This window comes from Berghia stephanieae, chromosome 2, assembly GCF_034508935.2.
Source record: "Berghia stephanieae isolate SIO BIC M18660-M18661 chromosome 2, UCSD_Bste_1.3, whole genome shotgun sequence".
NCBI classification, from domain to species: domain Eukaryota; kingdom Metazoa; phylum Mollusca; class Gastropoda; order Nudibranchia; family Aeolidiidae; genus Berghia; species Berghia stephanieae.
Window position 1 is genome coordinate 62,454,077 of NC_088361.1, and position 16,063 is coordinate 62,470,139.

At 32.8% G+C, this 16,063-nt stretch overlaps 1 protein-coding gene across 12 annotated transcripts in view; it reads right to left on the reverse strand.

Annotated features, from left to right (window-relative positions):
• LOC144965296 (band 4.1-like protein 4) overlaps positions 1 to 15,711 on the reverse strand; it is a 39,202-nt gene extending 23,491 nt beyond the window's left edge. For 5 of the 12 annotated variants that reach the window (XM_078900505.1, XM_078900501.1, XM_078900499.1 and 2 more), the window contains exons 1-11: positions 15,494 to 15,617; positions 11,537 to 11,734; positions 9,375 to 9,479; positions 8,055 to 8,097; positions 7,098 to 7,179; positions 6,616 to 6,713; positions 6,268 to 6,388; positions 5,935 to 6,022; positions 5,195 to 5,283; positions 4,732 to 4,795; positions 1,890 to 1,981 (exon numbers count right to left, since the gene is read on the reverse strand). In XM_078900505.1, the coding sequence (XP_078756631.1) occupies positions 1,890 to 1,981; positions 4,732 to 4,795; positions 5,195 to 5,283; positions 5,935 to 6,022; positions 6,268 to 6,388; positions 6,616 to 6,713; positions 7,098 to 7,179; positions 8,055 to 8,097; positions 9,375 to 9,479; positions 11,537 to 11,680 (926 nt within the window). In that variant the 5' untranslated portion in view covers positions 11,681 to 11,734; positions 15,494 to 15,617. Of the gene's footprint in view, positions 1 to 1,889; positions 1,982 to 4,731; positions 4,796 to 5,194; positions 5,284 to 5,934; positions 6,023 to 6,267; positions 6,389 to 6,615; positions 6,714 to 7,097; positions 7,180 to 8,054; positions 8,098 to 9,374; positions 9,480 to 11,536; positions 11,735 to 15,493 lie in introns of all 12 variants that reach the window. The other 7 variants (XM_078900508.1, XM_078900506.1, XM_078900503.1 and 4 more) reach the window with 2 other exon arrangements.
• Positions 15,712 to 16,063: the final 352 nt, after the last annotated feature.

Below are 16,063 nucleotides of genomic sequence, written 5' to 3' on the forward strand. Positions count from 1 at the left end.
ACTTCATTTCTTTCTAAGACAATTTTGATAAGTGAAACCAATAAAGGTAAGGGTTACTTTTAGACTACCGAGGTCAATTAATTCCTGCAACAAAATAATTTTTGAAAAAGTTATTGCATTTTATTTATCAATTTTAAAAAAAATGATTTATTGGATTCAATGAAAAGAAAAGGAAATAAAATGTAAAAACCAATTTAATCCAACCTATGCGCCCATTCATAACTTATCACAGAAGTATAAACATCATCAATCTTTATTAAACAGTGCACTGAAACCCACAAAAAGGGAAAGGTTTAAAAAAAAATTGAATGCCAAGAGTGTGAGGACTGTTGAGACAGATGATAACGCTTACAGCAAACGATGATATACTCAACTATTTCAGTTCTCTCTTCTTCCTGGCTCTATGTGTAGTAGCAATCATAATGAAGTAAGTTGTTGCATTATAAACAATTCAGTGATAAAGCTTTACACAAAGTCAATAATATAAGCCTCAGTTTCAACCATATTGATATTTATATATACCAACCATCACAGCAAAGAGAAATATTCACAGATAGATACAAAGTTAAATATAAAACCTGATAATAAACATAAAATACAATGCAAGCCGGCAATTGGGGACATTGGTTAATTGTGAAAGCCACTGAAAAAACGGGATGATTGACGCAAGATTAATTAAAATGCCTGAAGAGAATTGTCACTAATGAAAATTTTCAAGTTTGTCTCTTTAATAGTTAAAGATCATTTTTGCAATGTTATCAGACACTAGTATTGTAGCATATAGTATGCTTAAATTATGGTGAGTAAAATTAACAATCCAGTCTCAACCAGCGTGGGCTAGCTAAATATTTTACATCTGGCAGATTACTAAATCGTAAATTGCCAAGGCAAAGGTCAAATGAAAAAAGGATGTTCCATCTAATTGGTTTTCATAAAAGAGAGATGGGGATAGGGGTAAATTATCAAAGTGTGAAAAATGCTACAAGAAATATTTTTAAGGTGCAGGTCGATTTTGTTCAAATATTTCAACAAAGACTGTGCTATATACTATGGAGATTGATTAAAGAGACCCATTTTAAAAAAGTCCTCATCTTGTAAATGCGTAATACGTTTTATACTTTAATCATTATTATAACCAGTCCGAAACTTGGATTAATGTTGGATCGGACCCCCCCCCCCCCCCCCCCCCCGCCTCCAAAAAAAAAATTACCATGACATTCCTTCTTTCAGAAAAAAATATGTGAATGCTCAATAATCAAAAGTTTTTATTTTGATGCATTAAAATCAGATCATTTTCGCAGCAAGACACAACACTGTCCCAAATCGGCAGCTTGCACTTCAATTTCTACAACAAGTACATGGTGGAAATGATATGCACGGAAATATAAAAGTATAGGCATGGATTTCGATTATGTGTATTCTTTATATAATTAAGGGTTATACGTCAATGAATTAGAAGGCTATAGAGAGGGACCAAAAAACTATGAAATATAGCTAAAATAAGCACTATATAGAAAATTACTATAAACTTAACAAATGAACATGTTTCACTTTTTCTAAACTGAATAATTTTGTAATTAACCGCTATAAAGAAATAGCAAAAGCACCATTCCTTTACCATATTTTCATAGATTTGATTTTATAAATAATTCACTATAAAATATTGTGGTATTAGTATTATGTATGCTTGACATGGCACTAAGATTTGAAATATAAAATATTCGTGTTATGATCTGAAAGTAAGCTTTATAATAAAATTATTAAACTAATTTCTACCGCAGCTAAATTTCAAAGTTTTAAAGGATGACGAATCTAATAATAGTTAAATTCTTTTTTTTATTTTTTTATTTTTGGTCTCTTCTTTAAGCCATGCAAACTGACTGCTTTACCTGAAAAATGTATGGTGTTCCACGCAGCATTTCCACAAGTGTTTACATGCAGACTTGGATGAGAGCTCAAATGCATAGACATGTTCATCATTCTGAACCAGGTAACGACAGCAATAGCATTACAGAGACGGAAAATTAAATGATTTTTTAAGGGATAAAAAGTCATCAAAAATAGCAAAAATAATGCAGCTGTTAGCACAAATGTTTTCTAATGAAATTTAGACAAAGATTGAAGTTCAAACAGCTGATTTATTTAACAAAGTTTAAGTGGGCATGACAGAAGATGAGAAAAAGCATGCTTTTTATGTTTGTTCTGATTGAGGGAAAGAAACATTTGTTACTCATTTGCTTCATGCCACAGACAATACATTCTCAAGATGGGAAAACTGCCATTTTTATGTCAACTGGATTAGAGAGTGATTAAGGTATACCAACATGCACTTATTTGCAAGTCTGATAACCCAATTCCTTATGGACGCATTGTTGTAATGGAAATCTCAAAAAATGACGCAAAATATTATCCATTACAACAATGTTAAACTAGGCCCATAAGTGGGTTCGGATATCAGACCTGCAAATATGAATACATCGAGGTAAACTAAAGTCACTGAAAATATATACAGATAATGGTAATAAAAATTAAAATAATTAAAATAAAGAAATAAATTTAATTTTTTAATAATAATAATAATAATAATAATAAATAATGATAATAATAATAATAATAATAATAATAATAATAATAATAATAATAAACCTTGATTGTTATTGACTTTTTTTTTTTAATCAATTAATTAATATGGTCTCCCTGTCACTTATGAACTGAAAAAATTATTTTTACAGCTTCCAATTTACACCACAAAAAAAGCCACCAAAGTGAAATTTTCAACAAGAAAAGTTTTTTTTAAAAAAAAAAGAGAGAGAGAAAAAAACATGAAAAATAAAAATGAAAAGAAAAGCAAAAAGTTTTGAAGTGAACTTCAGTAAAAATATGTTTTAGAAGCCTATTTCAATTAAGTGCATACAAGTAGAGATTCCTGAAAATTATCATATGGCTTTTAAAACTGTGATACAAATACAAAAGCAAATGAAAAGAACTGTAACAAATTAAGCAAACAGACCTGCATGAAATGGGATATCATATAACAACATGTATCCATCAATTTACACAACACATGCAATGAAACCATAGAAACAGTCATTTTGTACTCAAGCTATGCAGTTTGAAACTCCATATAAAACTTCAAAGTTGAATGCAGACAACAAACCCATGATTTTTAAAAATATATTTAACAGCTAATCTTCATATAAAGTTGTGCCAAAACTGACGTTTTTGTGACATTCGCCACAAAAACACTCCAACATTGTTATTTGGTTTTAAAAAATCATTTTCATTAGTTTCTATCAGTTGAATAATATAAAATAAACCAAAACTGATGGTCTACCTCAAATACAATAGCATAAAGAGCTTCTCAAAGGTTAAAAAAAAGTGTGGACAGATTATCAACTTTGTACACACTTTTTTTTTATACTTTTAAAAAGCTATAACTACCATAATTATGTTGCTAGATCGTCAGTTCCTGGCATATTCTTTTATGATTTAACCCACAGAAACTCCTGCGTTTTTCAAAATAACTTAATATTGGAGTAATTTTGTGACGAATTTCACAAAAACAACCTTTCGGCACAACCTCATATCAGACTAATTTTTATGATTGTCAAGCTGTTTTATTTAAGAAGCAAGTATGCACACTGAGATGCAGGCTTCAGCACTTGAACACTAAAATTAATCATAACAATGAGCAAGTGTATGATATTTCCAGTCTTTTGCCTATTTTTATCGTTTTAGTCCTCTGTGCTTCACAATATTTTTTATAAACATCTTATACATATAACACTATTTTCATATTCTGGCCTGCTTTCCTGTAGTATTCTAAACAAAATCGTTACGTTGTTCCCCTCTAGTTTTCTACATATGACCACACAATAAAAACAAATTTGGATTATAATTAACCTTTGACTGTAATCTTGTTTACCTATCAAGCCTAGTTTGATACATTCCAGTAATTCTAGTGTTTTAGCAAGAAAGTCTGACGACTGTTGAATCAATGCAATTTTGATTCCTTATATAGACATTAATATTTTAGAACAAGACTAACATTTTTTAGGGAGTTTGCTCAAAAGGAATTACCAACTAAATAGTTGTAGTTGAGCGACTTGAATAGAAAAACAAACAAATAAATAAAATTTAAGTTGAAACAAAATATGAACACTAACGTCACTATCGTTTCTACAACTCATCTGCTTTAGTGCAGTGCCATTTCAGTGAGCAGGTGTGGATTGTTCTTGATAGGGCTTTGAAAAAAAAAATAAAATAAAAGGCCAATGGGGTTGGTAGATTTATCCCAGTTTCTGGCGTGTAAACTGGACCATCACAAAGTACGGTCAGATCTAACTTGGACCCGGCCACCTAATCAAAACTGATCACAAAGGGGCCAGAAAAAAGCCTTTAAGCAGGTCTCGAACAGATGCCAGTGAGTGCTCAACCAATCTAATTATCAAATTGTTGAAAGTTTGGTTTAAAAAATCCATTTTCGAGATTTGAACCAACAACCAGTTGAAATGAAATAAATGGCTATATCCAAATGCTGGAAACAGCTAACCCAAATAGACCAATAATCATAGTAAACCAGACAATGAAAGCTAAAAGCAAAGAGTGAAAATTCACATTGTCACGAAAAAAAAAAAAAGAGTGGGTGGGGTGAAGAGCTGGCAGATCATTCACCAAATGGTGATTTGTGTTACATGTACTTTGGCTCGTCAGAATGACATGCATACTTACATTTTTATCTTTCACCTTTATCATAAATATTTTTGATTTGTGGGATGCTTTGGTAACTCTGGGCCTGAAAAATAAAAATAACAAATGAATTCAAACATACCTTCTCATTCTTTACCTTTTCCTCACATATATTTAAGTACCTATCTCCTTTTTCATCCAAAATGCCACACATACACATGTAGACACACATGACATGCCCACACACATTTATTTAACAATGATGTCAAAAAAAAAAGTTTGTAAAAACAATATTGTAGTTATCATTAAAAACCCTCTTGTCAACACTGCAGCAGTCTTCAAAATTTAACAGGAAAAAAAAATACATCTGTTGTTCTTAATCTTCAGTTTCTATCTCTCTACTTATTGCCCGTGCAAAGTGCAAATCAATCAAATGATAAATGAATTAAACTGAAGTTTTTAAAAAAATAAATAAACTAAAGCTATCGAAATGGTAAGTACCTACCAGAAATAACTTGCAACTTTTGTTTTGTGTTTATATACAACTATTCCAGTTGGCGTCAACCCCAGGAAGTATTCAACATTGCTCTCTCCCTGAAACACGGAACACATTAATAATACAATCATTTTGATGTTTATAAGACATGCTAGTGTTAAAAATGAAGTCGAGCATATATTATTGTGTCAATTTTTTTCCACTTTGTATTGACTGTTATAAGAGATTCTCTAAATGAGCAACACAATGAAACAACAGATAGGATGATATATTTTTCATTATGATTCGTTGATGAATAATTTTTTTTCTTCTATAGTTATTATAAATCAATCATAATTTAAATATTAAATCAATATTTTTTTCTTAAAAAGTTATATCAAGAAACAAATCGAGGAGTTAATAATGGCAGAAAAAAAAATTAATGGAAGATGATTTTTAAGGACAATAATTATCTCTCCCAAATAATCCCTTTGATGTTTCCCTGAGCACAATGTTCATGACAGAAAACAAACGGTCTCATTCCAGAACTCAGACGCAAAGCCAAAAAAAAAAAAAATGATAAAGGGGAATAGAACAGATAGCAAGGTTGTGGACTGATGAAGAATCCACTCACCCAGGGGTGGCCAACGTTCCCCGGCGTTAATAGGAATTCCTCCAAACACAACAGTTGTTAACCAAAAATAAATCCTACAATTAATGAATACAGTACAGTCAATGGAAATATGGTAAGATTTCATTCAATCATTTACCTGAACAGGATGTAAATCTACTCCATACATCTCTAACCATTTGGATTTCTCTAGAAATCTATGCTCAGCCATCAATGGAGTAGCACCACTGAAATGGAAATGAACACGATGGTAAACAGGCTATAGTTATAGTACATACAATTAGTTTTTCTTTCATTTATTTAAAAAGATTGAACATAATAGTGCAAAAAATTAGTTGGCATACTTATTCAAATCATTTCTAGATAACGTTATTTACTGAGTCTCCCAATACGCAGTTCCATAAATGTGCACGGATATGTTTTTATTTCATAATTAAGAGATACACATTAATTCAAAAGCTAACAAACTTACACACAACGCCTGTGCATTGCAGCAATGCGATTTTCCAATTCCTCAGTCTGGTTTGGAACAAAGCTGAATTCAGACACATATCCTGGAGTATTTATTCTTGGATCAAAGTCTCCAAGCTCAGCTGTCAATAGAATCAAATTGCGATGTATAAAGGACACTAAAAACACATGACATCAATAATAATAAAAAATTAAAAAGGAAAAAGACCAACAACAACAACAAAAAAAGGAAATAAAATAAAACAAAAGAAAATAAAGAAAAGAAAAGAAAAGAAAAGAAAAGAAAAGAAAAGAAAAGAAAAGAAAAGAAAGAAAAGAAAAGAGAAGAAAAGAAAGAAAGATCACATACATTGCACAGCATAGGCACACAATTCAGCTGCCTCTTCAAAAGTGACCGGTAATCTTCCCTGCAGGATGTCTCTTTTTACTTGAAGGAAAAACAAATATCTGAAAAAGAAATATCATAATTCTTTAAAATGACAGTTTTCATATTTTAAATGCAAGACTTATAACACAACATAACATGCTTTTTTTTCTTTTTCAAAAGAATGGTGTTTACAGACGCACTTTCTGTGTGAGTACTATGTCTTATAATTATACTTTGATAAGGAAAATGAATTTAATTGATGTTGGTATAAAATGATGTGTATCTATCAAGTGATCATTGTTCCCTATAGAAAATGTTTATTTTTATTATACCATATCTCAGTTCATCTAAAGGCAATTGCGGAACTAATATTGTATTTACTGTAATAAAAGGAAATGTATAATAACGTATAATTTGCTTGATGATGCACTGCTAATTTCTACATGCATAAATTATGACATTACCTGGTGATCTCTTCTTTGAGTTTACAAGGATCAGCAGCATAGAATTTGACACAAAAGTAAAATTTGTGTGGTGTTGAGCAACCTAAAGCCGGAAAAAAATAAATAAGAAATAAAAATTCACAGGGACAGTTTATAGTTATATCTCAGCGAGATCATGAAATCAAATATACATTTTTCTTAACTGATTTAATTTATGAATATATTGCCCTTCTACAACTATAAAATAAGAAAGGTTTGAAATAAACACAAAATGAAACAAAATATTTCATTGCAATCTTTTAATGAGGTAATAACAAACAGAATAATTCAATGTTTGCTCTATGTATTTTTGGAAATAAATACCCTCAAAATATGACAAAACTTGAATAATAAATGATACCAAAATGAGGCGACAGTTCACAAATATGAATATTCATATAGCTTTTTACAAAAGTTTCATCATGCTCAATGTGCTCCACAACACTATTATTTTCCCCTTGAGAGGCCGCATAGTAGCTAATCTCTATTTCATAATAAAAGTCACCTTTTGTGCTTGCACTCTTAACAACATCCATAAATGCCCGTTTGACCTACTAACAATGTTTTTATGAAAGAAACGTTTTAGACTTTTTTTTTTCTTCTTTTAAATATTAGTCTTTGCCATAGCATACACAATCAAAATAATATCAAATATTTTTTTCTATTGTCACATATGTGACCCAGCACCTCAAGCCAGTATAATGACAATGTGAACAAGATGAGAAAAAGTGAATTTAAAGTTGAAATGATCCGAGATATGACATTATACTTTAAAGCTCTTTAAGAATATCTTTTCATTATTTATACTAAAACTAAAAATGTTGACAAAAGTCTTATTTTAATTCTGGCTATAAACTCAATTTTCATAACCTAAGCCATCCCAACATATCTCTGGTTTGAGACGAAGGGTAACATATATACAATATCAATTCAACTTACTTTTTATCTGAGATGAAAGTGATTTTCCATGGTCTACCCAATGCTGTGCAAAATATAAAAGTCAAGAACTTAAAGAAAGCAATACAAGATTTTGATTCTATTCATACAATATTCTCTTTGACGTCCCAAAATAAAAATCTACTATCAGTCATTCGACAAGTTTGTTACACATGCACATGCAGAAGAAAAAAAAATAGCTTTAATATCACAATATAGGACAAACTGATATAAGTTAGTTACATCCTATTATTTAAAATGATGGAGACATTGAATTCGCTTTCAAGTATTTTTGATTAATAAATTTGTAGAGGAAGGGAACAGAATCATATCCCTTGACCTGATTCTGACAGTGAACAGTCATCATTAAATAAACACCAAAGGAAGTGATAGGTAAACTGAGCAAAATATGCAGGTATCAATATTAGTGGTATGCACTTAAGCAAAATACTCACCTTTTCAAACTGCTCGATCAACACATAAATAGAACTATGTGTAACCTTAAAAGTTTATATTCTGATTGAGATAATCTAGTGAGAACTAATCACCTAATTGGCAGTCTAAAAACAATGACATAGAATAGATTGACGATAATTTCATTCATTCTATTGTTCGCAAACAACCAGCAATGTTTCTGCGAGCAGGCTTGAGGGTGTGTCATAAATCCTGTGTTTTGATAGGTAAAACATCAACTGGTTAATTGGTAGAGCATTTGAGCATTTATGATTATGCCAATGCCAGGTTAAACCTGCACTACCTAAAAATAATTTCCGGACTCCCAGGTCCAACCTGTTGTTGAATTCAAGCTGACAAGCAATTGATGACAAAAGATAAGTAAATTTCTGTAGCAATGCTTTGTTGAGAAATAAATGAGGACACAAAATATTTCCAGCATATGACAGAATACTGGACTTTTCTATTTGGTGAGATATAAAGATCAGTTACAAAGTTGTCTCTTCAGAATTACAAAGAACATAGTGCCTGAGTTTACGACGCAATAAAACTACCCTAAAATTAGAACCCTGGTCTCTCAAGATTATTATCTGCCAGATAAAATATTAGACCCAGCTACTCAATCACTGTCTGGTGCGGAGGGAGGCCATGAAAATTTTTTTTAAAACCCAATAACTGATGTGGGGATAAGCTGTGCCAGTTTGATTATAAGCTGGGATCTCTGCGGGTTGAGATGCACTGCATCCATTCAGTAATTGATAAAGATAACAACAAAGTAATTCATTCAGACATTTAATATAATTGGTGAACTTTGACCACTTATTTATTTTCATAAATATAAAATGATTATCATTATAGCATTCAACATACCGTCTGTCCAGTGCCATCAACAAATCGTAATCCGAAGTAATCTTTCTCAAAGATATTAACTTGATCACAGACTTGATCAAACAACACTTGACCCTTCCAATTGGTCTGAAAAAAAAAAAAAGATAATAATAAAGAAGAAAACATAACTGAAATGAAGTCTTCTATCCCTCCTGAAGTAAAATTTCAGGTGTGAGAAGTAATGATTTATACAAATAATACGTAGAAAAGAAAAATAAAAGCCATAGATAATTTGCATCATAACAGATAACATTGAACAGGGCTGTATTCTGTATCCAAATATTTGGGGGGGGGGGGGGCAGGTTTCAAATTATTTATTTCAAGAATCCAATTTTCAAAGTTGATATGTTCCCAAAATAAATAAATATTTGCATTTTCAATGATGGCTTATATAACAAAAGGAGGTGAAAATCTTGTATCTTCGTTGAGAAAGATAGTTTTCATGAAGTTCTGAAATTTTGGAAATAAAATACTACATTGAATGAACTACGCTAAGTGTCTTTCCCAAAGGGTATCTGAACACAAGATAATATCAATTCAGTTTTTACATATCTGTTATGTGAGATTCATCCAAAAACAGACAAGTGATGTACCTTTGAGAAAGGAGCTTATATTGGAGATGTATTAAAAGTCACCATATTTCATTAAAAAGCAATGTTTATGCCATTGGAAGGAAGAGGTTTGAGTTATCACTCATCATGATTACTTTAAGTCATTTTTAATACAACTCCTGCTCCAATCTGATGACTACAATAATGGTAACACAATATCACTGCATCTTAATACCAGTCATCTTACAAGCAACTACTTCTCCACTGCCAATCTTTTTATCACTCTAAGAGTTTTGCGAGATCTTCAGCTGGAAATAAATTTTATGGAAATTTTAATAATTTTGTTACTTTTTATCAAAGGTAGTATATTTTCCTCTCCTTAAAGTTGAATGCTTCATGATCAATCACGATTAATTTTACCGTTTGCAACAATCAATCTTTAGAGGAAACTAAATTGTATATTCAACCACTGAATTTGAAATTGGGTATTGATTTAGTTCTCTCATGTTTGTTCCAAAGCTTTAAAATGAAGAGAGAAAAGGAGGAGAAAGAGGCTGAACAAAGATATATGGGAAAGAATATTGCCACAAATTGTTGCCGTATTACTGTATTACTGTTTAAACTTAAGTTTTTCTTTTCAGTTAACAATTAAATAATTACTATCGGAATTAGTCATAACTTATTTATTACTAACATTGAAACATTAAAGGTCTTGACAAAGAATTATGATGACAAAGAGATTAATTCTCTTTGTGCATCATCTGATGAGTTCGGGCAAGTTTCAAAGCTAATCCCAAGAGAAAATAATGAAATCGGATCAGAACAGTTAAAAAATCTAAAGAGCTTGAGAAAATAAAATAATTAAAATTCTTGGTACGATAATAGCGGCCAACTTTTCACAGAGACACCCTGACATGCATGTTTGGACTATTTTTAAAAATAATCTAGAATGAGATCACCAAACATTAGAGCTTACATCAAATACTTTCTATTTATCTGGCTTGTTTTAAGTCACTGGTCAAAAAAAATCATCATCCTGGGACATGCAAGGATAATTTCAATAAAATATATAAATAATCCAATTTTAAAAATCTCTTTTCCTCCAGATTGCCAAATCGGGACCATCCTGAGTTAAACAGGACGGAGGGCCGCTATGTAAAAAGTATTTTAAACTCTTTGGACATAAAGTGAGCTTCCATATTTTATTGTGAAAATCTATGTAATAAATTAATTCCTGGAATAAGCCTGGAAGTTTATGGTTAATAGGTGTATCTGCAGTTTAAGTATCAATATAGAAGAGATCAAGAAGATCAAGACTCAACATGAAAAATAAAAATACCAATTTCCCGAGGGGGGGGTTTATTTTTACAAAAACTTAACTGTATTTTTAATAAAAACAAAACAAAATAAAAAACAAAACAAAACAACAAAAAAGACCCATTAAACTTTGTTTGAGGTTTTAAAAAACAATGTGAATATTAATTCATAACAATCACATTACATTGTGCATTTAATAAAAATTTGAATAAAATGTAAAACTGATCTCAGTATAGCTTGTCGTATCCAAGATACACTGAAAAGGGTTTTACTTACCTTGAATGACACCCTTTGCTCTGTGTCATCCAAAAACAAAACCATACATACAGGGCCCTTCAATTCCCTATCCGTTGTTTTGTCCTTATCACTCCGGAAGAGTTTAGGAAAGAGACGGGACAAACGTCCTCCTCCTTTTGACATCTTGAGCTAGGTTGCCTTTTATTTTTCTGTCACGACATATCATGACAAAGAACTCTGAAAATAATAAATATAAATAAATAAAATTGCAAATTTGTCCCTTCTAAACACTTAAAATTGCCCTGGAAAATGGCACGATGCATTCCAATAAGATTGTCTTTAATATCTGATGGCATATAATCATTATTTCAAACAATAATAAATTTTTTTCTTTTCAATCCTGTTGAAAACTAAACAAAGCAACAAAAAAGAAAAATAAATACAAAAAAGCATTCGAAGAAACACTGCAATGCAGCCAATTCTGGTCCCAATCAAGTATAAATTTGCAGAGGGCAACAATTGATCTTTAATGTTAATAATGCCATCATTTTGGGTTACCCCAAATTCCCATCCTCAATCCAAATTTTTGGTAGATCCTGTGAGATTTGTAATGAACACGTTCAACTAGTAATAGCTCAGTTGGTATACCAGTTGTTTTACATAAAAAGAGACGAAGATCAATCCTGGGTGAAATCGACCCCCATGTTAACACAGCAGAGATTGGGCAGCTCAGTCTGTCAGACTTAGTCGAAAGAACTTTGCAATAGACTAGCATCCTATCTAAAGGGTAGCAAACAACTGCTATTGTCTGTTCCACACTATAAAAAACTGGATAAACTTCAGCTTCATGGGTCAAATAGCATTTGTGATAATACAGCTAAGGCATCCATAATAGAAGTAGTGAAGTGGTAGTAAGAGTTGAAATGGGAGTAGTAAAAAATGTGAGCTTTTATCAATATTGCAACATCCACTGAAGTGTGCTCAAAACACTTTACAGATGTCAAATACAGACTGCAACACTGAACAAGTAGGATGAGATACAAGGGTTTTGAAGCCCCAGTAATTTTTTGTTTTTTCTTTTCCAACACCTGAATATAGTGAGAATGTGAGTAAAAAGCTTTTTCCAAGGACCGAACATTGCGCAACCAACAACAGGACTCAAACCAGACCCACAGGTCAGAAGCCGAGTGTGTAACCATAAGACCACAAAGCCACACAGATATTACACTACATGTAGTAGTGATGCTGGTGGTGTTAGCAATAATTGAGGAGGGGAAGGAAGAAGAGGAACAGCAACAGTAACTGTCGGAAAATTTCTATAAAATAGTCTACGGCACCTGGGTTTATATATATACTGACATGGGTACACAATGATTGCCGGTCATCATTTATAGATAAACTTGTTAAATAACAAAGTCACAATAGAAGTAAAAGTTTTGTTAACTGCCCAATATGATCATAGAGAGATATCCTGTCTTGTTCATAATGTACCAATTTCGATCTGGTCCAAGTCCCTTTGCGTGTGAAGAGAGTGCTCGACCAATTGATCTATTGGGACCCCCAAAAAGTGGTCATTCAGAGTCATAAGCTGAGTTTATCCCGGTTTCTATAAGTTTAAACGGACAGTATAGCAATTGCTTGCTATCCTTTGGTTAGGATGCTAGTCTATCAAAAAGTACTTTCCTCCAGATCTAACAACAAATCCAGCTGCTCAATCACTGCCAGGTGAACATGGGGGGGGGGGGGGGGGGGGGTCGGAAACAAATCTTAATTCCACCGGGATCGATCAAGGTCCCCCATGATCAGGCCAACAAATTTTCTTCAGCTCACATCTGCTTTCAAATATTTTCTCAGTTAAAAGAAACCATTTATGATTTCTGACTGAGTAGAGAGACTAAACCTCAGAGTCAAGATGGGTCAAAGTGAAAATCTCTGTCAACTGAATGTGCAACCCATTCCTTTTAAAAAACAGTTTTTGTTTGTTTGTCTTTTTTGGGTTTTTTTTCGGTTATTGTCATTTTATTTGAGCTTGAGTTTGGCTTGCGCTTCTGTGTGTGTGTCACAAAAGACAGTGGCAGATATCAGTAGAATTATTTAAAGCTGCGGCTATTCAGACTCGAGTCTGTATATTCTCCCATGGCTATTGAGACTCAATTCCAATGCACATATGCAATCAACATATATTAGGAGCACTCTGAATAGTCTCCCGGGGCAGTATGGTTTTTGTTTTAATTGTTTTTCTCTGTTTTGTTTTGAATTGGTTTCATTTTAATTATTAATAATAACATAAAATTGTTGCAAATGAAAATAACATTTATAGTAACTATAAACTCGCTTAATGCTTAATTTGGTGAGAAAGAGAAAATCAAAAGATCAATTAATTCAATTAGTCCACTCTGGATAATCACAACTTTCGGTCAATCGCAACATTTCCCAAGAAACAGAATTAATTCTATATAAAAGTCACTGGTTAATTGCAACAAACTTCGGTTAATCGCAACAACCTTTCGGCCTCAATAAGTGCTAAATTCAAGAAATCAATCAAACAAAACATCATGATTAAATTTCATTATGGAAGAAATCGTGACAGGTTGAAAAATCAAGAGTGAGTAGGATTTAATGCTACATTAGCGTGTCACCACTCTATTTTTGACAAAATAGGTCTGGGCTTTGCAGTATAGGTTAGTGATGTCATCTGTGGCCATTAAATAGGAGACGAGGGGGAAGGGGCTGGGCATAGTTTTTACAACAGGTAGACAATGACAGTTGTAATGAGAGGCTGGGTGATATCCTTTGTTTTCGGGTTGACAACTGTACTGTACATTGTGACCAACGAGTTTGGTGAGATTTATTGTCTCTCACCACTGCTAATCTCTTTGACTCTTACACATGCTGAGAACAAAAGAGTGAAAGTGAATTAAATCCGAATAAGATGTCGACTTGCATTAAAGCTGCATTTGCTTGAAAAAAATAAATACAGGACTGCCATATCATTTTTATTTCAATCATATTGCTCTGTCTGTGGTGGACTAAGAACAATGTTTACAACAACTGGATTGAGTTTACTATATTTGTGTAAAATGTTGCGATAGTGGATTGAAAACTCAACTTCGGCTAATCGCAACATTTTTGCTGATCCCAAGGTGTTACGATTATCCGGAGTGGACTGTAATTAGAAGTCCAATTAAAGATTAAAAAGAAAAGTTAAAACTCTTCAAAAGGAACAAAAGCCAGTCAAAGTAACTGTGGTCTAAAGGAAAAGCTTTTCTACCAGCATAACACAATGTCCAAATAAAATCAGGACAAAAAAAAACATATTGTGATAGTGATAGTGTGAGACAGTCACCAATCCTACAATACGAAGTAGGGGTACGAGTATGAGCTGAGTCAGTGTGATTCGTAATATGGGCAAAACAGAATTTCTTTTGAACTCTTCTTCTATTTCTTCTACTATATCGGTTCCACCCTCTGTCCGCAGTGTTGGCCCCAATTTGTAACTTTAGACTTTGTTTGCACACCCACAGTGGAGCTATGGGAGACTACATTCGAGTCCAAATTGCCACTTCGTTATTTAAAATTAACAAATTAAAATAATAGAACCCAGAATACACAATTCGTCAAGACCCTCCAGTGTCATACAATTTCTCAAAACAGGCATTCTCTCCCAACCAAAACAAAACAAAAAACTCCGGATGGACCTAATCTCAAAACCGCTCTATAGAGTTACTAGAATTTTTGGGGCATCTTCTTTTTCTCGAGGACTGTACTGTGAGGAAGGTCTCTCTTTTTGCTCGGATTAGCTTTCAGAACTTTGTCAACGGTCAGTCAACAATCGCATTCAGTTTCAGTTCAGTCAGACATCATCTTCAACAATTTCACTGGTCATTCCTCTTTTAAATCAATCCAAATATTTAGTTTATGCTTCGAATCTGTATCAAAGTCACTGTAATTATACGCCTGTTTCTTTCCTTTGAAAATTTGTGTGTTTACACTTACATTAAAAGAAGACGCATAATATTTTTCTCATCATCAAAAATTTGTTGTGCGATACTTCGTCGGTAAACTCAGGTAAAAAAAAGTAGAAATTTTTACCTGTCCGGAAGTTGACAGTGAATACAACAACCGATGGATCGCAAGGAGGAAGTGACGTCAATAAACAAGCCAATGGGTGGTTGGTCAGTATTTGATTAGACCTACTATCCTCTTTGTGACTGGGGACTACAAATATATTATAATAATGAAAAAAAAAAAAATTAAATGAATGAAGAACTAAATATCATCATCCATACTATAACTAGATAAGCACGTCTCTTTGGTCTTCCACGATGAATGGCTCAAACGAGGGGAAAAGATGGTTAGAGGAATGTTGGGAGATGTGGACGCCCCCCCCCCCCCCCCCCCCCTCCCCCCACAGTTACACATTTTGATCCTGGTGGGACCGTAGCTAGGACTTCATAATATACAGGACAGATCCCCGCCCTCTTACTCAATCCTACGGGGCCGTTCGTTTTTGTCCTATATAACAGTACCCCTGTCGTCAGGCTTTAATGATATGCAGATGTCGGT